General features: G+C 42.2%; 1 protein-coding gene across 4 annotated transcripts in view; it reads left to right on the top strand.

Annotated features, from left to right (window-relative positions):
* CEP170 (centrosomal protein 170) overlaps positions 1-20497 on the top strand; it is a 102074-nt gene extending 81577 nt beyond the window's left edge. For all 4 annotated transcript variants that reach the window (XM_056852564.1, XM_056852563.1, XM_056852562.1 and 1 more), the window contains 5 exons: positions 3639-3806; positions 5693-5781; positions 16301-16394; positions 17521-17572; positions 19990-20497. In XM_056852564.1, coding sequence (XP_056708542.1) covers positions 3639-3806; positions 5693-5781; positions 16301-16394; positions 17521-17572; positions 19990-20276 — 690 coding nt within the window. In that variant the 3' untranslated portion in view covers positions 20277-20497. The remainder of the gene's footprint in view (positions 1-3638; positions 3807-5692; positions 5782-16300; positions 16395-17520; positions 17573-19989) is intronic.
* The last annotated feature ends 2528 nt before the right edge of the window (positions 20498-23025 follow it).

Below are 23025 nucleotides of genomic sequence, written 5' to 3'. Positions count from 1 at the left end.
GTAGCTCAGTTTTCCCCTTATATGGTGTGTTCTGTTTCTATGTGTAAATTTGGATATGGTAGTCACCAGCCAAAGAGTATATTAAATTAAATAAATCAACATTTATTTATTATTTAAAACATTTCTGTGCCACCTTTCCACACAAATAGGGTCCCCAAGGCGGCAAATATTAAAACATTTAAAGTATATATAAAACAAACAATTCACTAAAAACATATAAACAGACCAACACGTATGACAATACAATAAGGGAGGAGGGCCAATTACAATTACTGGGGGTACGGAAAACAAAACAAAAAAGTCTTTACCCGCTGGCAGACGACAATGACCGAGGGAAACAGATCACTCTTCCTGGGGAGTTGAGTTCCAAAGTTTTGGTGCCACAACCGTTCCCTTTTAACCTTAATACTTTTTGTCTGTTTCTTAGCTCTTTCTTTTTCCCCCCAGGGTTGACAGCTTGCAGAGGGAAAGGTAGCTAGGCAGCACAATCCTGAGGCCCGGGATTTGTGCTGAGGCCGGCTGCAGTGCAACTACGGTGCAACTGGTCCTCTCCCTAAGGAGAGACTTATGTAGCAGCCACAGGGAAAATGGAGGGCATTTTAAAAACTTGGTTAGACTGCTGTTGCCTGTGCAGCATGGAGCAGTGGTGCAGCAGCAGTCCGCTTTGGATTGGAGGGGTAGCGGGGCCCTGACGGACAGGGTGCCGTCTGAACAAGGGGGCGGGGGGAGAGAAGCCATGATCCATGGCACTGTCTTCTGCAGCAGAATTCTGTATCAAAACACATGCCACCTGTGACAGGAAAGCCAGATGATCAGGGGATGGCCATGTGACCAGAGGGGATGGCCATGGGGACCCACAGAGACAGAGAGGGGAGCTTTCCAAGGCTCCCTCCAGATTGTTTTGTTCCGCTTTTGACCATTGTTATGGTCCCCTGAAAAGGGGAAAGGGCTTCAGGGACTTCAGAGTTAGGAATTCCCTCATCCTGTGAGTAGCATATATAATGCTTTTACAGGACATGGATTTGTTTCTGCTGGTTAAGGACATCTACAGAACCAGATTTTTTTCTGAGTGTCCAGCAATCAGGGGACATAGAGGGAACTGCACATCTGTACAGATTGCTGTTCCTTCCATGGAACATTCCCATGTCAGCCTACCTACAGTGAGATGGGTTCTCCGAGCTCTGAGGGTGCTGGGCCCCAGGATGAAAAGGAGGCAGCTAAAAACTGGCAGACCACCCATTTGGAGGGCAGCTATCATTAGGGTGGCATTTTATCCAATGTGGCCAGCTGGAAGTCTGAGGTGCACAATGAGTGCAGCCCTGATGCATTTTGCAAATGGCCCCCTACACAGGCCTATCTCCGTGGCTTTATCTCGCTCTGGCCCTTCATTAGCATACCCAAACGGAGCCAAGTTTCCAGGGAGCTGCTTGGCCCCTGCAGGCTTCCATATTGCTAGGCCCCCTGATATTGACCAGCTTAGTTTCCCATTGCTGAAATACATCCTTTCAATGCTTAAGGTGACTGAAAGCCTTTCCTGGCTGTCTGTTCCTTCCTCTGCACACACATACCCCAACTCTCTGCACAGGGACTCCATTTTCCTACCCAGCTCAGAGAACCTATAGAAGGCACTCCCAATGTGTCCCCAGTCTGCTGGACATGACTGCCCACTCTTGATCTGATCCTTCCTGTCCCTCTGCACAGTGGCCGAGGCCCTTATACCATTTGTTTGTCTGCATGGATAACACCCCACACCCTGCAGGTGCTCCAAGCACTGTTTTGCTTTAGGCATAGGTCCCTCAGTTCGATGGTAGAGAGCCTGGCACCCCAAGGTCTTTCCATGCAGAAGGGCCACCAGAATTTGGATTAAGAGCTCCATCCGCACCGCAGACTGCTTTCAGCATCTGCAGTGCTAATAAGTATCAACCCCCCACATCTAACACCCCTCAGACTGAGTCAAAAACACAGTTGTGATCTTTTAGTACACTTTATTGTACTGCCATAATTCAGCTGCCTTTGCAACAGCAGCAATAGAACTGAATGACTGTTAAAACTAAATTATGAGGAAAAGGTAGACTATTAAAATTTGAAAAACTTACTGATTGTTTTAAGAAAATTAATTTAATTTAACTTTAAGAAAATTAATGAAGACATCAAAATCAGTAATATAAATAAAAATCAGTAATATAATAAAAATGGGTAGAAACGTTATCCTAAAAGGAAATATTTCTGTAGAATGTACACAAAAACAAATTCTTCAACTAAGAATATGAATGTCTTCATGTGGATCATTGGCATAATTAACAATATGGGAGATTGATTTATTCTTGTGAGTAGAGTGATATTTGATAAAGAGGTCCTTGGGAATGTGGCCAACCCTATTCACAGAAACTGATTTCAATTTCTGTGTGTTTTTATTTTTTATGTATTTATTAAAACAGTTAATACCCCACCTTTTCTCATGGTTCAAGACAGCTTACAGTAATCCTTAAAAATATTTTCAGTTAGCCAGTGTTCATGCATCATATGAGCATTTATTCCTGTTAGTGCTTATTTACACCAGAAATTAAATTCTGCTGAAATACAGAAATGTGCTGCCCAAAGAACAGAGGAAGAATTCTGGTTTCTGTCTAGCACATGGGTATGAATCTTAAACAGAACTTCAAAATTTGAAAGATAGGATTGAATGTCCCATTATTTCACAATCGTGACCATCAAGGTTTCAAGCAAATCAGCTTCTTTGAAATACAGATATATTCTAAATAATGGTACATGGAAACTAACATATGTGTGCCCATTGCATGTATGATCCTTTCACTTCCTTTTAATACTAATTCCAGTGATTTAATTCCACTCTGGGATGGGTGGGTCCAGTTTACAGAATACTAAAAATGAAGTGGTAAAAAAATAACTCAACCATGCTAAATGCAATGCCAACCCTGAAATATGTTTTCTGTCTCATTTTTTGTCTTGATTTAATTCAACTTCTTGTGCATAAGACTTGGTTAACAACTTTGTTCGTTGTACTTTTTTTTTAGTAACAGGATGTATTTAATTGCAAAAGACACTTACATTGTATTTACAGTGTGATTTTACTGTGTTCATGTTGGTTTCTTTTTATTGTCTCCTAGCCATGCTACTAAGCCTCTGCTAATGTAAATATGCATTTTCTCTGAGTTAGGTAATGTTGACTTACATCTTTACTAAATAAGTTTGTTTCATTTTTAACTAAACATTTCGTTCTATAACATCAAAACTAAAATAATTACTTTTGAAAAGAATACCTTCTTTCTATTAGCTTCCCAGAAATTCATCAGTAAATATAACTGATGTTAAACATAAGAGAAAATCAGTTTAATAAAATTATTGGAATACTTTGTAAAGTCTACTATTTGTAGTGATGGAATATACTAATTTAATCTCTAGGAATCCTTTTACTACTGGAATGGAAATTGTTAGGTGCTTTAGTAAAATTTAATAAGAGTTTGTTTCATAATATACAGGGAAAACAGCTACTGCAGTTATTTTGATTTCTTCTGTGCTTTAAGCAGAGAGCATCTGAAGTGGTGGGCTTCATAATGCATATCTCCAGCTGGTTTTTGAAAATGAAACCTTCTCACTATCGTTTTTTTATTTTTCAGCTAGTTGACCGTGTATTTGATGAAAGTCTAAACTTCAGAAAGATTCCTCCAATAGTAAATGCGAAAACGCCCGATGGGAACAATCGGCCCAACGATCCTAAACCACAGCCAACAGATCTTCCTGAACCCCCAACAATTACACACCGACGAACCTGGAGTAGGGATGAAGTATGTATCCTCCAGTCTAGAAATTATTTTTGTTTTTATATAAAGAGCCTAGGGAAAAACAGGGAGTCAGTACCCAGCCTTTCGTTAGCATTCAGTACCAAAACACTCAGACGGATGAGCCTACCCTTAGAAAGCAGAAGAACATGAGGTTCAATCCCAGGCACCTCCAGTTAAAGGGTCTAGGCAAGTAGGTGATGTGAAAGACCTCTGCCTGAGACCCTAAAGAGCCGCTGCCGGTCTGAGTAGACAATACTGACTTTGATGGACCAAGGGTCTGATTCAGTAGAAGGCAGCTTCATGTGTTCATGTGTTCAAAATCTGAGGAAATGCCTGCCCTTCTCTGTGTGCTCAAGAGAGGCTCAGAATTGTGGGTGGGTAGAGGTGACTGCTCACATATGCTATAGCATCTCCAAGAGTGGAGGTGGAGCAGGGGAGTGATACTTCACTCAGGGTCCACCAGTGCCATTAACCCAGATGCTGAGGCGTCACTGTCTGCTTGAAGGATGGAATCTATCTGTCTGTGTCTCCGGAAGTGAATTAGGAGGCAGAGGAAATTGAAATTCGCATGCTACCCAAATGTCACTATTTCTGATCTGCCAGCAGTCATGGGATTGTATTTGGAGGTTGAGGATTTGTACTTTTCTCTGCCTTGAAGAAATCCCATTCTCTTCAGCAGAAAGTCATGCTCCTGAACATGCTCATGAGCTTCATTCCCAGTTAAAAATGACCTGGAAATGTGACATCTGCCAGTAGTGAGTTTTCCTAAGTACTAGTGATTTCCTCCCCACTTCTCAAAAGAAGGGGTTTTTTGGGTGGGGGAAGGGATCCTTGAGAATCATGCAAGAGATCGGCAGGGAGGGCTGACTAGTAGCACTGGCACAAGTAAAGCCTATTGTGAGCTGAATATAAATTCAAGGGTTCTGGGTCTGACTCCTGTTGGGGTAAAGATTTATAAATGTAGGGAGTTTATGTCGTGAACTTTCCCAAGTAGAACTTCACTTAACACCCCTCCCCCCCCCCAAAAAAAAACCTTTTGTCAGTAGTGTTCATTCTGATATAAGGTCAAACTAGGCAGATTACATACAAGCATAGCAAATTTACTGCTGTCACAAGGGACTGCTCAGATATTCTGTTGTAGGCTACTTTGTACATTCAGAGAATTGCAGGGGAAAGTGCATTAGCAGCAAGGAAAAGCTAGGCAGTGAACAGCTGACACACTATTAATAGACAGTCTCTGTCGTGCCATTATATCCTCCTTGGTTGTTGTTTTTAATGTTGGGCCACTGTGAATGTTGTACCATATAGGTGAGATATAAGTGGCTAAAGTAACTTTGCTTACTTATCAGTTGTTGCCATTAATCTAATGAGGGTTGGATTTGATACACACAGTTTGGTTCTCTCACCTGGTCTGATTTCTTGTAATGGAACATGATTTGAAGTGAGAAGGGTACTAAAAAATGTCAGACGGTAATAATACACTTTCTTTGCTATTGGGGTGGGGGGGAGACGGATGCTTTCATGAAATTCCTATTTCACTCATCAAGGCATATATTGCTTTCCATGAATTGAAAGTGCTTGTTCTCCCATTAAAAAAAAACAGATTCATGACTTCGTTGTATTTCTAACTTGAGATAATTTTCTTACATAAGCATGTCACATTTATAGTTCTACATGATTCTGTGCTCCTGTTGAAGTAAGGGGAAAGTACGTCAGAGCACTGGTTTGGAGAGAAAATCTTCTACAGTGCTTGCTCAATATATAGCTTATTTATGCTATTGTATTAATGATGACTTAATTTTTAGAAAGTAGTTTAGAAACTGTAGGGCTAACTAGCAAAGTGGTATTTTATTTCAGTGAATACTGGTCTTCTCTTCAAAATATTTCAGGTTATGGGAGATACCCTGCTGTTGTCTTCAGTATTCCAGTTTTCTCGGAAGATTAGACAATCCATAGATAAAACAGCTGGCAAAATCAGGTAACCTTTGTTCTTCATTAAAACATATGTTCCAATAATTGTTGTTCAAAAGGTTGGTGTTCTGTTACGTTCCATTAAAATTAGTGGAAAGTTGTCAGTGGCGTTTTTGTGTTTTTATGAATCTGTATGTTTTCTAGTGTGACATATTGAATATGTATTCTATTTAATTCCCTTGCACAAACAGCCAAGGGGACACAATGAAGCTAATTTGGTTTCTTGTTGCTGTGTCTTCCTTGTGGTGATGTTTGTGCAACAAATACAGTCAGCAGAGACCGTGGCGATTAAAAACACTTTGCTGGCTTTGATCAAGTCACATTTAGGATCTGTCAATAGAGGGCTCCTTAATATTTCCTCTAAAGAAAGACAGGGCTATGTTTAGTGTCACAGCCATACCACAATATAGTTCAATTTGTGCCAGAGATTCACATGTGAGTCTTTAATTAGCATAGCATTCGCATCTAGATATTCTGTGCCTGTAGACCAAATAACATAGTCTCTCTTCTGTTTGCATGACTTGAGTCTGGGCACGTTGCATGCTTGCATGTAGGCCTTAGGCCAGTGAAATGCCCACATAAATAGGTGTCCATCAATGCGGAAGACGGAGTGATCGTTTGAAGTACATTTGCTCCCCACCACACATAACCAGTAAGTTCACTGGAGCCAGGACACAGTTGGTTCCCCCAGTTGTAGATGTACCATGGACTTTGGCAAAATGCCATTGTGGCTTCAAACTATTAAAAGCGCCAACAGAATGTTCACCAATTTGTGATCATGTTTTATCAGGCTAAAAACGGACTAGGAGGCATCTGTGATTAGAAAATAAGGGAATGTGAGAAGAGATCAACATTTTCCTGCTTTGCTAACATCTGCTGTTTTAATTAGACCTGTCGCTTTGCAATACAGCAATAGTAACTTCCGCTCCTATAAATAACACAGCTGCAAATTACTGATCCTGTAGCATAATATTAATCCTTCAGTTTCATTCCATTTGTAAATATGAAAAAGAATCTTCTTCCAAAACCTTTCTTCTAACCTTCTGAAGTTATAAAACACTTTCCTCTTTTTTTGACTACACTCAGCTCTCAAAGTTTTTCAGAGCAGCCTTTCCTACACTAACTGTTGTTAGCCATTCTGGTAATCTCTGTTCCCTTCTTTTGTAAAACAGTAAAATTCTGCCCTCACCAGCCCCCCTCTTCCTTTTCAAAATGCCCTGGGTCATACTGGAAATAAAAATATCAATGGAGCACTTTGTGATTTGTTCAGACTGCTTCCCATATGTGACCTTAGTAATCCTCACAACTTTGAATGGTAGGCCATATAGTAAATGCATATTATAGCTGTGAGGCTACTCAGATTCTATGGCTAAGCTGAGATGTAAACAGAAGACTTCTTGCTCATAGCTCATTCTTCAGCTCCTAAAATAACATTCATGGGTTTAACTTTTCAGTACATGCACCCAACCATAGTTGTTATATACTAAAGTAATTAGAGTTTTGCTGTAGAAGCCCTCATTTGGATACTGGTCGGTTTCTGCCATATTCACTGTTCATAGTAGAGTAGCTCTTCTCAACTATTTCTCTTAACCACTACACCATGCTGGCTCTCTACACTAATATGCATCACTAGAAACCAACCCACATACAATAAGTAAAAACACTTGATGGCTATAATATATGACAAGTAGTCAGTTCCAGAAAGGTTACAGGTCTACATTCAACCATGTACTTACTTCTTCTTATGAAAGAGTGGCCATTTCCACTGTTTACTTTCTCCTCCTGTAGCCCAATGAGCCCTGCCTCCTGGATTTTTTCCCTTAAGGGTACACAGACCCTCAAAAACAGCATGGGGGGCAGAGTTGGGGTCTGCAGTTGGAGGGTTTGCTGTCCCTTGTTGTAAAAAGAAATAGTGGGGTACCATTAAGTTTTAAGAACTTCATCGGTAGATACAGGCCAATAACTGAGCTTGCGCAAGGGCTCACTAACAGACTTGGCCAAGGATTCCTATAATCCAGTAGAGGCTCTTCCAGACGTCCCCCAAATGTTGTCATAATAGCATATTGGGGGAAACCAACAATACTTTTTAAAAATAATATAATAGATTCAAATGTGGTATTTATATGCTTTTCTTTCATCTGTAGCTATATGAGTAGTTTTAAGATATTGGTTATGTGTATGGGATCCCCAGTGTTCTTTTGTGTCACGGCTCACATAGTTTATGCAAGGATTAATGCAGAAATAAATCAAATGACTAACAGAGCTGCTCCAGAACCATTCATACAGTTTGTCAGTTTGACATACAATGAATATCCTTCTGTTTTTTAACAACAACCCCCCTTGAAAATTTTAATTTTTACAGGTTCACAAAGGCTTGAGGTAAAGTTGCTTGCCTTTGCAGATGGCCTCAAAGATATCAAATATTTGCATGGCTTCGTCCTTTTAGGCAAAAGTCAACACCAGATGCAAAAAATCAAAACTGATGAATATTCACGTGAGCTGTAATCACTTCCGGTAACATTGGGATCCAGATATCACAAGATTTCTAAAGCAAGAGGAGCATTTGAAAGCTTTACAGCCATTTCTGGAAATCTAAGGAAGCACTCAGGAGGAGTGTAATCTTCAGCGTACAGGCTTCATCAAAAATAAAAGCAGAAGGAATACCTGGATGGATGGCAGAAAGGGACATTAGTTGTCATTATTGAGTGTTTATAAGCATCATATCCACACATCATAATGTGGTTTCTGAACAGATACAGATTTTTTTGGGAAGTTTTTCTTACAAGATAGTGGTAGAAGACGAAATAGTCAGAAACAGAAGCGTGTCATGGCAGATCTGTTGTTTTAGCCTGACAGGATTAGGTTTCTTAAGATAGCTTTTTAAAAACTTCATTTATTATGACATTCTGTGGACATGTTGTGAGGAGGTGGTGGGGTTCTGATGAACAGGACAGACAGAACCAATCAGGGACTGCCCAGCACGGTGGCTGAGCCAAGCACCTGGCCCAGGGCAGAGAGGGACATGTCCAGGGAGGCTGGCTGGCTGTTAGTGGCACATCACCAGTCTCTTAATGGGTCCAAGTCCCCCCAGATGTCTCTGGGCACCTGCCAGTATTGGCATGGGCCCCAGCACACACACACACACCATGAATACCCTAAGCCAGACCGCTGCACATTGAGAGTGAGCATGTATGGGAGCACATCTGGTATTGGCATGGGCCCAGAATTGGCTCCCAGTTTTGACTTGGGCCCCAGCACCCCCCCCATGAATACCCTAAGCCAGACCTACTACTGAGCCACAGCATCCATACAGCATGACCGCAGCCGCCTAACCAAGGTCGTGGGAAGGGGAAGCAGCCATGAGCCATCACACCCCTGCAGCGGCATGCTGCTATGTAAGCATATGTTCCCCTGAGCCCTGCAAGCCAGATTAACAGAGAGGGTGGCCATTGAGACCCCTGGAGGTAGAGAGAGGAGCTTTCCAAGGCTCCCTACAGAGTGTTGTATCCTGCCTTTAACTTTTGATCTGTTCTCCTGAAAAGCGGAAGGGGCGACAGTGACTTCAGAGCTAGGAATTATCACATTCTGCGAGCAGCAAATATTCTTCTTCAACAGGACATGGATTTGTTTCTGCTAGCTAAGGATGTCTGCAGAACCAGAATTTTTTCTTAGCATCCAGCCACAACCAAGCTCTGAACTCATAGAGCCTGTTCCCAATGTCCCCCCAATCAATTGGAAATGTCAGTCAGTCAAACCTCACTCTTTGCTGTCTCGTCCCGCTGGCCCAGCCCCAAGAACCCAGCTATTTCTCAACTGATTACACTCCACTCCCTGCAGACACCTCCAGTCATTGTTTGCACTTTCGGCTGAAGGCCCGCAGTTCAGGGGCAAAGGGCATAGCACCCCTAGGTCTGTCCATGCAGATGTGTCACCATCTTTAGCAGGATGAGCTCCATCCACTCCGCGGGCCGATTGCAGCATCTGCGGTGCAAATAAGCCTCCCTACCCACCCTCCAATGACCCCCAGAAACACACACGCAAAGACATAGTTGTGAATAATGAAGACACTTTATTGGAGGTCTTTAGAGGCAATTGAGCTGAGAGAACCAAACTCCACTTCTGGGTCACCTCTGGGGAAATGGTGTAATTCTCCTGGGGCGGCTTTCACTTGGGCCAGAGGACCAAGAAAGCCAACTACATATGATTGGCGCCATCCAATGGCAGGCTTGTTCTGCAGCCAGGGCTCAGTGTGGCATGGGGGGTCAGTAGCTGGAGCTCTCCGTTGTATCTCCACCTACAGAATAGAAAAACACACGTGCATCCGCAGGAAGGGGGCAAGAGTTCTTTGTTGGGCGCTGACAGGTCTCTCAAGGGTCGCCAAAGAGTCTACTCAGCAGCCCTTGGGGCGAGACTCTGCCACAGGCTCTACCACCACCCCGGCAAAAGGCTTGTGCCATCCAGAACACCCTCACCTGTCTGGAGCTGATGTCCCACTAACTGTACATGTGTTGTCCTCCTTGGCATCTGCTCCATGGGAGTCTGATCCTGCAAGGGACTGAGTCCAGGGATTGTGTGGTTACCCACTTCACTCAGCACGGTGGGGCTCCGCCCCTCCTTGCTCTCTGTCCAAGGGGGAGCCCAGCAACTGCTTGAGCTACCAGTCCAGTGCAGAGCCAACAGCTTGGGCCCTCTCCCCCAGCAGCTGTTCTGGCCCAGCCCCCACATACCACACCCCCTTGCATGCGGGGGTGATGGTAGGGGGGAACGGAACTCCTGCCGGCCCCATCGGCTGCCAGACTCAAGGGCAGGAGGGGGTGTTGCTGGGGTGGCTCCCAACCACGAGTGAAGGGAAAGGGGAAAGGAGGTTTGGAGAAATGCCCCTGCTTACCTGTGAGTGTGCGGCTGTCCCTTTGGGTCCTGGCTGAGGAGATGGAGTACCTGTTAGGGTTCAGAACTGAGAGAGATCAGCCACAAAGTTTGTGCAGAGTGCTTACCCAAGAATGCTAAGTGCCCTCATTGTGCTTTTCCTGCTGCTCACTCTTAAGTCTGCACGGCAGGGAGCTGTCGGACAACATCCCGTGCCACATGCCCTGCCTACTGAGTTGTGGAGTGTCCTGGTTGGGATTTTTGTAGGGCAATTGGGTGCTGGTGCAGTGGCTTGGCCACGGCAGGGCAGAGAGGTGATTGGTCACACCCTTAGTCGGTATCCTGATCTGTTTGGGGCCTAGTGGGTGTGGCTGCATCAGTGGCGGACGCTTGATTTTTCACTGTAATGGACGCCTATGGGCTATGCCGTGCTTTTTCTTGGTGTAACTTTGCACCACTGTCAGGTGGTGCTCCCGGGCTGAAAGGGCTCAGGGAGCCAACTGACTGTGGCCACGCCTCCAGAACCACCAACTACCATGCTGGCACAGAGCGCTGAACCTGTGTTGCCTCGGCACACAGCCACTGCAGAGATGCGCCAGTGCCTGAGAGCTGTGCAGCAGCACTGGGGGCCTGCGCCAGCATAACTGGCCCTTATGCCGACGTATCTTCAAGATATGCCAGTTTATGGGTCACTCAGCTCCCTCAGCCCATTCACCCCCCCTTTAGGATTACACTTTAAGGCTGTCTGTAAGAAGAGTGTATCTGCCCAGAAACTTAGATTAAATAGGGGTAATATATAGGGAACAGATATCCTTATAAAAGGAACAGTGAAGTAACACGTTTCCAACTGTTTCCACAGCGTTCAGTTGGAAAACACAAATGGGGGAATAAGGGATACCTGGATATTTGTTGTGCAGCGGAGCTGAAGGTAGAGTGTTGAAATGGGCCAAAGTAAAAGCTCTGTGGTATTTAGGAAATTCTAAGACAAAGAGGTAATTTACTAGAACAAAATTTTGACTGTGATGTCCTGCCAGATGAGAATGGACCTAAGCTCTATCAACTTGAAGAGCTATATCCCAGATTCTTTGTTTGTTTGATTGTTTCTTTGGTTCCCAGGAACCCAAGATGGCATAGAGCTGGAGGAATAGGCTCATAAGATTGTAATTCTCCTCAAGACTTCCACCCAGCCTGATAAAAGGATTGCCTGTAGCTTTAAGCAATGGATTTCCTTAGTGGCCGTTTCTAGGCAACCACAGATTCCAGGCATGGTTTTGTCAGTAAAAGGCGGGGGGGAGGGGGCAGGGCAATTCCCAGGCCTACTTTAGGGAGGATGCATTGGGCCCAGGCCCAGCTAGGGTTGCCAGTTCCCGGTTGGGAAATTCCTGGAGATTGCATGGTGGAATCTGAAGAGAGTAGGGTTTTTTTGGGGGGGTGGGGAGAGGCCTCAGTTGGATATAATGCCATATAGTCCACCCTCCAAAGCAGCCATTTTCTCTAGGGGGACAGATCTCTGACATCTGGAGTTTACTTGTAATTCTGGGAGATCTCCAGGTCCCACCTGGAGGATGCCAAACATAGGCCTGGCAGCAACCTCTGGGTGACTTGATACCATGGGACTTGCATGACTCAGTTAGTCCTGGCTGTTTGCTACTGTTCAACAGTAGCAACCCTATGAAAGCCAGTGCAGTATAGTGGTTCCAGCTTCAGAGTATGGTCTGGAAGACCCAGGTTTGAATCCCTATCTGGCTGTGGAAGCTCACTGGGTGATTTTGTACCCGTCACATACTTTCAGCCTAACCAACCTCACAGGGCTATTGTGGATAAAAAGGAGAGTAATGTGGAGAAAGGTGGGGTAAAAATGAAGTAAATAAATAATACATATAGCTGAAAATGGGAGGTAGATAAAAGGTAAGTTGGTGAATGGCTGAGGAGGGAATGAGGCATTGAAAGGGGAGAGGGTATGGGGTTGCCTGGGGAAGGGAAAGAGGAAATAGTGTGGGGAGGAGGATAGAGGAGAAAGTGAGGTGCCACCCCACAAGTCCTTGAGGGTTCTCTACCATGCAAGTGGGCCTGGCCCAGTTGCCGGCATCACACAGTTTTCTTAGGTAGAGGTTGCTGGCGGGGAGAGGGAAAGCTGAAGACAGAGGGGCAGATAAATGTTGGTTGGCTGTTGGGTGAAAAGGAGGCAGGGAAAGGGAAGGACTATGGGGGCTTTCAGGAAAGGGAAAGAGGAAATAGTGGGGGAGGGGAAAGTGTAGGGTTGCCTGCACCAGGTTGGGAAATGCCTGGAGATTTTGGGGGCAGAGCCTACGGAAGCCGGGGTTTGGGGCAGAGAGAGACTTCAATGCCATAGAGTCCAATTGCCAAAGCGGCCATTTTCTCCAGGTGAACTGATCTCTTTTGGCTGGAGATCATTTGTAATAGCAGGAGATGTCCAGCTAGTACCTGGAGGTTGGCAACCCTGGGGAAGTGAGATGCCTCCCACAAGTCCTTACAGGTTCCCACTTGTTAGGATTCTAAATCTCTGTTTAGAATCCCCAGAGGGAGCATGAGAACCAGGTGTATCCGTGACTGTCACAGAGAAAGGTTCTTTGTGATGTCTCAATGCAGCCTATTTCAGATGAGGATTTATTTCCCTCCCTTTATATATGTTTGTTACTTGTTCAGGATTGTATGCAGTGGGTGAGGTAATAAGATCAAGTTTTATCTGTGAACTTTCTGCACAGCGAAGTAATTTGAACGGATGTATTCAGGAATCCTAAACCATGAGTCATGTATATAGGATAGCATCAGAAAACTTTGGGAAGAGCTATGCTTGTCACTTAAGTGAGATTGCGTGGAGCCCTGCATAACAATGCAGTATCATAAGTTCTTGAGTTACTGTTATTTCAAGGCTTGGTACCCTTTCTGTGAAGAATGAGCAAAGCTGTTCCCTTGGAACAAAGGCTCTGTCACAGTTTAAATTCTATGATTCGTTTGCTGAAAGCACAGATTAAAAAATCACAATGGGTAGCCCTGTTAGTCTGTCACTAGCAGTAGAAAGGAGTAGGAGTCCAGTAGCACCTTAAAGACTTAACAAAATTTCTGGCAGGGTATGAGCTTTCGTGACTCCTACTCTTTTCTATTAAAAATTGATGTGTAAGATTGACCTTTTTGGCTTAACTATTACACTGAATCTTTAGATTAGAGTTACTGCTCAAATGAGAAGGAAAACTTCGGGGCTTTTATGTGACAATTTCAGGGGGTTGAATCCAAAGAACAGCAAAATAGGATTCTACTCATAGCACAAGTCTTTCCTACCTGCCTTTTCTCACTGCGGTCCTCTGTGCTCAATAAAGGGAGGCTACTCAGTCAGGTTCCCTCTGGATAAGTGTGAGGGTGACTTAGGCATCTTCATTGGAGCATCCCCCCTTCCCACTTGCCAGAATATAAGAAGTGGTTCCAATTCAGAATTACTTTACAATGTGCTTTGTAAACGTTATTTTATTATACTGCACTATCAGCCATTTTGCTGTTTTTCACTACTCATTTGTGCATGGATTCTTCAAAGGACTTTGGATACCAGCTGTGAAATACCCCCTAGTTTGTCCCCCACGTTCCAGTCTTGTGAGTGAAGCACTGAATATATGTTTTCATCGTATCTGTTTTGTTTAGTCTTGATAAGACACACTGATGACTCTGTTTAATAATATCCAATCCTGCTAATCTCTCCATTAGTTCCATGTAAGTCCCTCTCCCATCAACGCTCAAATCAGAATTTTGTGTTTGTTTGTTGCTAAGACGGTATTTCCATCCGACAATTTTTATCTGGTAGTATGATGAAGTAAGGAGCCCCGTGGCGCAGAGTGGTAAACTGCAGTACTGCAGTCCAAGCTCTGCTCACGACCTGAGTTCAATCCCAACGGAAGTTGGTTTTAGGTAGCCAGCTCAAGGTTGACTCAGCCTTCCATCCTTCCGAGGTCGGTAAAATGAGTACCCAGCTTGCTGGGGGTAAAGGGAAGATGACTGGGAAAGACAATGGCAAACCACCCCGTAAACAAAGTCTGCCTAGGAAATGTCAGGATGTGACGTCACCCCATGGGTCAGGAATGACCCGGTGCTTGCACAGGGGACCTTTACCTTTATGATGAAGTACAACAACAAGATGGAAGGAGAAAAAAAAGATTGTTTGGCATGAAGATACTATAGAGGCCATATACACACTCACAAAATGAGTGACCCATGAGGTTTCCCAGTAGGGAATCTCATTTCCACATTCCCTTATTCACTCTTGGCTTTCCCTTGCAGTACCTACAGCCTCTCCCCCCCACTTACTTGCACCCACCTTTTTCTGTTGCTCTTTTCTTCCTCCCCTGTCCAGCTTTCCCTTCCTTTCCTCCAATCCTTTACCCCTCCCCATGCTGAGATTAACTGAGGCTTGGAATCCTTTGCTCTATTGGTTGGCGATTGCCTAGCAAATTCCAAACTGGCCACCAAGATTTCACAAAGACTGCATTGTAAGATCTTAGTAGCATGATTTTCTTAAAGAAGTAGACATTGCTTCTATGATTTTAAGATGTTTATCCCTACAATTTTATTGTATTTTTTTACATTTCATTTTTTTCTCTGCAAACCTGGGGCTTCCCAAAGACTTTTAGAAAAGTACCCCCTTTCTGTAAATGGCTCCATTGTACAGATTTTTAATCCACACATTGAGGCCATTATTCAGACATAGATGTGATGTCTCAAATACCTCAAAATACTAATCCCATAAATGTTCAGCAACTTTATTTTACTGCTGGAAGTAGCTGGAAATGTGTTCTGACCTTCAGAGCAGCTACACTGCATTGAAAATTTTTGGGCCTGGTCTGGTAACCTGGAAGTTGTATTAAATGATAGCTCCACACTGCAACATACCCTTTGATTTATTTAAGATTCCAGGTTTTGTTGTGGCATTTCCAATTTAAAGGATTTTGGTTAGCAGTTACAAAAAACCCTAGCATGAGACTGTGCAGTGCTGCTGGCCAGTATTAGCAGATCATTCTGGCCTATGTGGACCAATGGTTCATGTTTTGTCTTTATGAAAGCCAGAAAATTTTATCTTACTCCTGTAGCATAGTGTAGTGGTTAAGAGTGGTGGTTGGGAGCAGTGGACTCTTATCTGGAGAATCGGGTTTGATTCCCCACGCCTACACATGAGCAGCGGACACTAATCTGGTGAACTGGATTTGTTTCCCCACGCCTACACATGAAGTCAGCTGGGTGACCTTGGGCTAGTCACAGCTCTCTTAGAGCTCTCTCAGCCCCACCTACCTCACAGGGTGTCTGTTGGGGGGAGGGAAAGGGAAGGTAATTGTAAGCTGTTTTGATACTTAAGTGGTAAGAGAAAGTCAGCGTATAAAAACTCTTCCTTTTTTCTTCTTTTTTTCTTCTTGCTTATCTTGTGGTTCTCTTCATTTTAACATGTACAATTTTTAAGCTATTATTCTTGTGTAAAATTGATTGCTGTTATATATTTTACTGTGCTTTCAGATGGGGCAAGGGCAGCATGAGAGTGAGGTAGTCTAATATTTGAGCTGGAATCAGTTAGAATTTCTTAGACAAGGGACCAGTTTCGACTTTCACTAAATAATATGCACACTGTATAGTTCATCTCACCCTTCTGTACTTCTTGGCTATAGAATACTGTTTAAGGACAAAGACCGGAACTGGGAAGATATTGAAAAGAAACTGCGAGCTGAAACTGATGTTCCAATTGTGAAAACGTCAAGCATGGTATGAAAAAACTGTTTCAAATTCATCCACAGGCAACTTTATAAAGGGAAAGGGCATAAAATCTGTGTAAAGGTTTTTAAATAAAATAGATTTTGGATACTTTGCAAGTAAAATATATCTCTCAGGTTAAATCTTTTTTACACCACTTTTAGTGAACTACAGTACAAAGAATTGTTTAAAACAAAATCCTGCATCGAAAGTACACATATGCAAGGTATGTTAGCTAAACAGTAAGCAGTTGTCCCGGATATCTACTGGTATAGATCTTGAAAAGGACCCCACCATGTTAGATCAATGCACTAAACATCTAGTAAGGATTTAAGTTCATAATAATTCATCAGTTCTTGTAGGTTATCCGGACTGTGTGACCGTGGTCTTGGTATTTTCTTTCAGCTAGAGGGCATGCATTGCCCAGCGAGCTAAGTGTTGACTTCTGTGTAGCAGGAGTTTCCAGAGCCAGTGCTTACCTGGGAGCCTTATTCCTTTCCCATTTAGTGCGAACCTGAAGGATTCTAGCAGAAGAAAGACCACGGTCACACAGCCCGGATAACCTACAAGAACTGATGAACTCTGACCGTGAAAGCCTTCGACAATATTCATAATAATTATTCCAGAATTTAAAATGTAATTTAATCTTGGCAAGAAAGATTTAATTGCTCAGTTTTTCTCCTCTGAAGCAAACATTGTGTCATTACTGTACTATAACCCAATAAGCCATATGTGTAGTCATTCAGCTAGAGGGCATGCATTGCCCAGTGAGCTAAGTGTTGGCTTCTGTGAAGCTGGAGTTTCCAGAGCCAGTGCTTACCTGGGAGCCTTGTTCCTTTCCAATTTAGTGCGAACTTGAAGGATTCTAACAGAAGAAAGAATCTGTTCAGTCTGATTTGGAGGTAAAACCCTGAGGTGTTCCAGAACTGGATTGTTAAATGATGCTACTTTGTATCCCTTCATTTTCTCATGTGCATAGCTTTAAAACTTTAGCTGGTGTGCTAAAAATGCTTTAATATACTCCAGTTTCTCTTCCGCATCAACAGGGATCATCAACCATTATTGTAGTTTATGTAATGACAAAATATGGTTATTTTTCCCCTTAATGAAGTTAATGCTTGTAATATACTCCCTGCAGGAGATATCATCAATATTACAAGAACTGAAGAGAGTAGAAAAGCAACTACAAGGTATTTACTAATTTTTTTTAATGACTGGGAAAAGTTAGAGTTGTCGAAATAGCTATTGCTGAATTTAAGCCGTTTTCCTCAGTTTGGAAGCTAATTTGCATTGACATCATGCTATGTGCCCCAGATACGAAGGGAACCCCCATACTTTGTGGTGCCAGCCTGCCAGTTGGCTCTTTCCACATTCCTCAGCAACGCTGAACTTCTGAACCTGAAAACCAATGGACAGCTCGGCTCACAAATGCCTGAAGGATGGGGGTGATCCCTTTGCGGGCCCATAAAATTGGACCCCCTGTCCCAATGTTCACCAAACTTCGGTGTCTGTCTAAGGAGAGTTCCTTGCAGCTATGCTGCAAATTTGGGGACTCTACCTTCAAAAATGCCCCCACAGGAGCTTCGAAAAAAATCCCCATAGAGTATAACGGACCCAAATTTTTCTGTAAACCCAGAAATAAAGTCGAAATACTCCTTTACCAGTACAAGTATTTGGCTTATTTTGGGTTTACCGAAAAAATCGGGTGCAATAAATTCAAACCCAAAATTTACCAAAAACATTTTTTGCACAACCCTTCTTAGTTGGTATGATTAGTGCACAGGTGCTCCTGATTATGCTTTACTGGCCCAGACTTCTGTGGTTTTCCGATCTGGTTGAAGATACTCTGAAAAAGCGAGAGGCCTACTTATTCAAGTCACCTTCCCTTTCTCTTTTGTATATTTCCGTAAAATTGTTCTGTCAAGTTGCCACCAGTGTTGTTTTCTTGCTTTCCATAAGAATTTGCAAGGAAAAGGGAACCTGAGATCACAGATTGATTCTAGTCTTTTCCAGTGCCCTAGACCCTGATTCCCAGTGTGGCACCTGTCAGCACTGTGGCACCTACCAACAGATTTCCTGTCAGTCGCTTACTGTCCTGCTTTCTGGCCCCTTCAACATTCCCTCTTTTCCTCCTTCGCCCCATCCACACTCCCTCTGATTCTACTCTTCTTTGTCACCTTTCACATTCCTTCTTTCCCCTTTCATTACCCTTCATGGACTCAGGTCGCAATGTCCTTCTCCCCTACCCCTTTCCACTCAAGGTGTGCTAAAGGTGAGAGGAGACCCAGAACGTGCAGTGATGGTGACGGGACTGGGATGGTCAGGGAGCCAATGTCCAACCATCTCCTGAAAAGCCTAGATAATAGCCATAGCTTTTGGGTAACGGGCACCTGAGCTTGCAGTTAGGCTCATGCTGTCTTTATTTAGGGGCATACATTTGCTAGAAACTGCTTTGTGACAAAATGAGCTTCCTCAGCAGCAGAAAAGAAGGGAGGAGAAGGGACTGTCATTATGAGAACTGCAAGTAAATATGTGAAGAGGCACAAGAAAAGCTCTAACCTAGCACCTGCTTTATCTAGAATATTTTCATACAAATCAATGCAACATACCCAGGCTTATGGCCTTCCCAGTTCAGGCTTCATCTGGATTCCCCTATCAGAGTCCTGGATCCTGCAAGGACTTGTGAATTGTAACTAAGGCCATCTGCCACAAATTATTTCAATTGTAAATATTTGTAAGTCTGGGCAATGCCACTTATACTGAAAAAATTGTTGGCCCCCTTCAAAAACTGAAACTTCCCCTTTTTTCCATGAATGCTTTATTAATTGAAGCTTTACAATATACATATGTATGGGAGAAGGGACTGGAAATAATCTAACACCCATCGTGCCCAGATGTAAGCTCAAATATATTTAAGTGGTAAATTCCCTCACATCCATAGAAACAGAAATTGAAATTCTGCCCCCCATTGCAGAATTTTGTGGATGCCCCCTACCTTTTCTTAAAATTTTGAAAGTGCCCCCAGGCTCAAGAATACTGGGAAGTTCAAGAAGTTAGTTCTCATTTCAGAGCTTTCAGAAGTTAAAGAGAAAATGATTTTCTCTCTTAGTTTACCCAACTAAGTAGAAAAATGCATGTCAAAGCATAAGCGTTTTTTGTCCCTTTAGAAAATGCAGTTTCTAGAGGCTGCCTAATGAGATGATCCACAATTTTATTAATGAATACTGTAATGTCTCAGAAGTGCATATGAGTAGAAGTGTCTCCATTTCCAGTTAGTACCAGAGTTAGTAGCAGAAGACTAGGTCTCTAGAAAAGAAGGCAGTGTAGTGCAGGGTAAATCGGCTTCAGTTTTAGACAGAGGTTCCCTGAGGGCAGCATAACTTGTATAAGTCAGAGTATTGTCCGTGTTGGTTGTATGTGTGCAGACTGAGGAGAATAGCTAGACTTCTAGATTGTGAAAAGTTAAAGGGGGGTCTTTGCAATTTTATGCAGAGATTCAGCAACATTTCTTCAAAAATGGAGGAATTCTAACATAGAGATGTGTGTTCTTGGTCCACAGACTGTGATCATGATTTTTAGCAAACCTCTCTCTTCTTTGTTTATTCAGTGATAAATTCAATGATTGACCCTGATGGAACATTAGACGCCCTGAGCAATTTGGGATTTGCTAACCCAGTCCAAGCCGCTCAACCCAAGCAGAAGTCCAGCTCTATCTCTCAAAGTGCCCATCCTCAGACACAACAAAACTGTCAGCCAGAAGCAAGGGCTGTTCGCCCAGCCATTGTGTCTGCTTCAAGTGAACTTGGCAGTGTTGAAGCGGAGCACGATTTCAGCATACATTTTAATAGATTCAATCCCGATGGAGAGGAAGAAGACCCAGCTTTGCGTGAATGACATAAATGTTGTCCAGTACCTTTTAGTATTGAATGTGTAGAATTCGTTTTGAGTCATGGCGTCGTTCGTTCAAGAGTTGAAAAGCTTGGCAAAATTGCCATTGCTTTGTTATACCAACTATTTAACTGTGATGCTTTGGATGTCCCACATCTCTTGAGGTAAACATTGGACCCAACATAGACAAAGCAGTTTGTGATGATTTTGTGGGCTTTGTAACCACTTATTTTGAACTTGTCCTCCATAGTTTACTTAGCTTAAACAGACTGTTGAAGTGACATAAACAGGTGCAGCTCTAGCATTATTGAACTTTTAAATCTCCCGTACCAAGTTGATCTGTAATTGGGCCTCTTCACCAAATATGTATAAAAAGGATTAGTCACTGAAATTTGATTCTAAACAAGAGGATCTGAAATAGGGTGTATGCCATAGCACATTATGATATAAAGAAGGCTTGACAAAGCATTCATTCCTGTATACTGAATTTCAAAATGTTGTGATTTTTATATAATTTCATTGCTACATGAATTGTTTTGGGGTTTACAAAGCTCAGATATTATGTTTGCACTAAGAATTTGCTGGGACTGGCAAGTGAACATAACAGTATCAATAGGAGCTAATAATTTTCATGTACATAGAAAATTAATCATAATTGTCCTTTAAAAACACACACAGTGGGGTGTGAGTCCACCTCCTAGAAGGATCAGTTTGACCCTTGCTGATCCTGTTCAATATGTCTTTTTGACGTTGATGAAAGTAAAATTTCTTATCAGTTCTGTCCAGATGTTTGGAACTATAAAAGCAGTTGAAATGTATAGCTATGTAAGTCTATTGTTTGAAGTCACCAGGGTCAAATGCAAAATAAGTAACAAGCACTCCTTGAGATGATCATGAGTTGTTAAAAAAAAAATTCAGAGGACTTGGCAATAAGAGTTGCGATCATCTGGTCAGTAGATTCACTCCAGGCATCCAAAGCTTTGACATTTTCCTGTAGACTCTGTACCAAGTCCTTGTCTGTACATTAAGGATTCCGAAAGAAACCTGCTAACACAGGGCTTTTACTCATATTGCTTAACAGCAAAATTATTAAAATATCTCATTATAAGCATATATTTACCTTTAAAGTTGTCCCAGTAACTTAAAATTTGGAAAAAATAAAAATAAACAACCCTGTATTTCCAGAACACTGTAATTTGAAGATCTTCTGTTAATGCAACTAATGACTGGAATTTTCTTATGTTTGTATACTAAGGTTACATCTACAATTTTGAAGCTTTTATGAAATAGTCCTTAATCTTTCAGCAATAATCTTGTGTGTCACTTGTTTAAAAATGCTTTTTTCCCCTGTACATTTTTAAACTGTACACGATTTTGAACTCATGGCAAAGTTTGACCAATTAAATATACGAAAACCATTTTTGTAGAGATGTGTAAATTTAAAATCCAATAATCCTGTTGTATACTGGGTTAATTTTTTATTTTTATTTTTGGCTTTAAAATTAAAAACCGCCACTTGTTAAACTCTGTATCCCACTCACTGTATTAACAATAGTAGTCAGGAAAACATTTGTTTACAAACGCTGTTAAAGTTTCAACTGATGAAAGATGAACTACACGAGAGTGACAAGGTGTTGGCCATCATAATTCCTTCCTCATTATTTCCAGTGCTTGGGAAAAGAACTGCAAACATAGAACTGTGGAAAAAAATAGGATGGTTATCGAAAAATAAAATAGTTTAAGCTCTTCGCACAATTGTTTGCATTCTTTCAGACTCTACACCTTTTGTGTTCTGTAATGTTTGCATTTACAATGTTCTTATTTGTATGGACTCATACTCCTTATTTATTTTTGTTACGTTTATTATGTACGTTATTGTTATATGCATTTACAACTCCATTTTTAAATAAAGTGTTTCTGGAACTTTATACAATAATTTGATCCATGTGTGCTTTAACTGTGTAAGCTAATAATTGTTCTTAACTGTGTTCGAATCATTCAGTCATTATAAAGGGATCTCCTTAAATATACTGTACGATTGTGTCTGAGAATTTTTGCAATTTTTTAACACTGTGAAGTATAATAAACCATTTTATACAGAAATTTATGGATGGTAAAAAAAAGGGGTACATATAGTAATGCAATTTTGAATTTTACTTTATTTCTTTTAAAAGTATGTTGTACAGTTGAAACTAATAGTGGAAATAAAGCAGTATGTTATGTGAAGTTTCTTAGTTAAGTACAAAATTAGTTCTGACATGTTTGGAATCACAATATAAATCTAGGTGAAACATCTCAATTTCTTATGGCTAATGAAGGCCTTGCTCCACATATACTCTCTCCCATCCCTATTAGCATGGTGTTTCCAGGCTCTCTATGAAAGCCTTTTGACAAAAAGAATTGTTTTCCAAGAGTCCTCTGTTTATAATATAGGCATACTTGAGTGGACACAAAACTATGTTGGGGAAGGAAGTGTCTGGCAACATAAAGGGTTGGTAAAGAATAGATTGCTTGCAGCATATGCAAAGGCCTCCTCTGTTAGACTTGGACACTCATGGAGTTCCCTGCTCAATGCTTTGAACCCAGAACCATTTGGAGCTCAACATGGCAAATAGGTAACACTGATCTTGTCACTGGGTCAAGCTACCTGTCTACAGCAGAATCTCATTGGGAATTCTCTTCCACAAATTTCTGGGACAAGTTCCCTCAAAACTCAGGCTCTGCTCTCTTGACACCATTCATCCTTATTTTTTAT

Source organism: Euleptes europaea, chromosome 7 (genome assembly GCF_029931775.1).
Source record: "Euleptes europaea isolate rEulEur1 chromosome 7, rEulEur1.hap1, whole genome shotgun sequence".
NCBI lineage: Eukaryota > Metazoa > Chordata > Lepidosauria > Squamata > Sphaerodactylidae > Euleptes > Euleptes europaea.
This window is presented reverse-complemented; position numbering and strand designations above follow the sequence as displayed.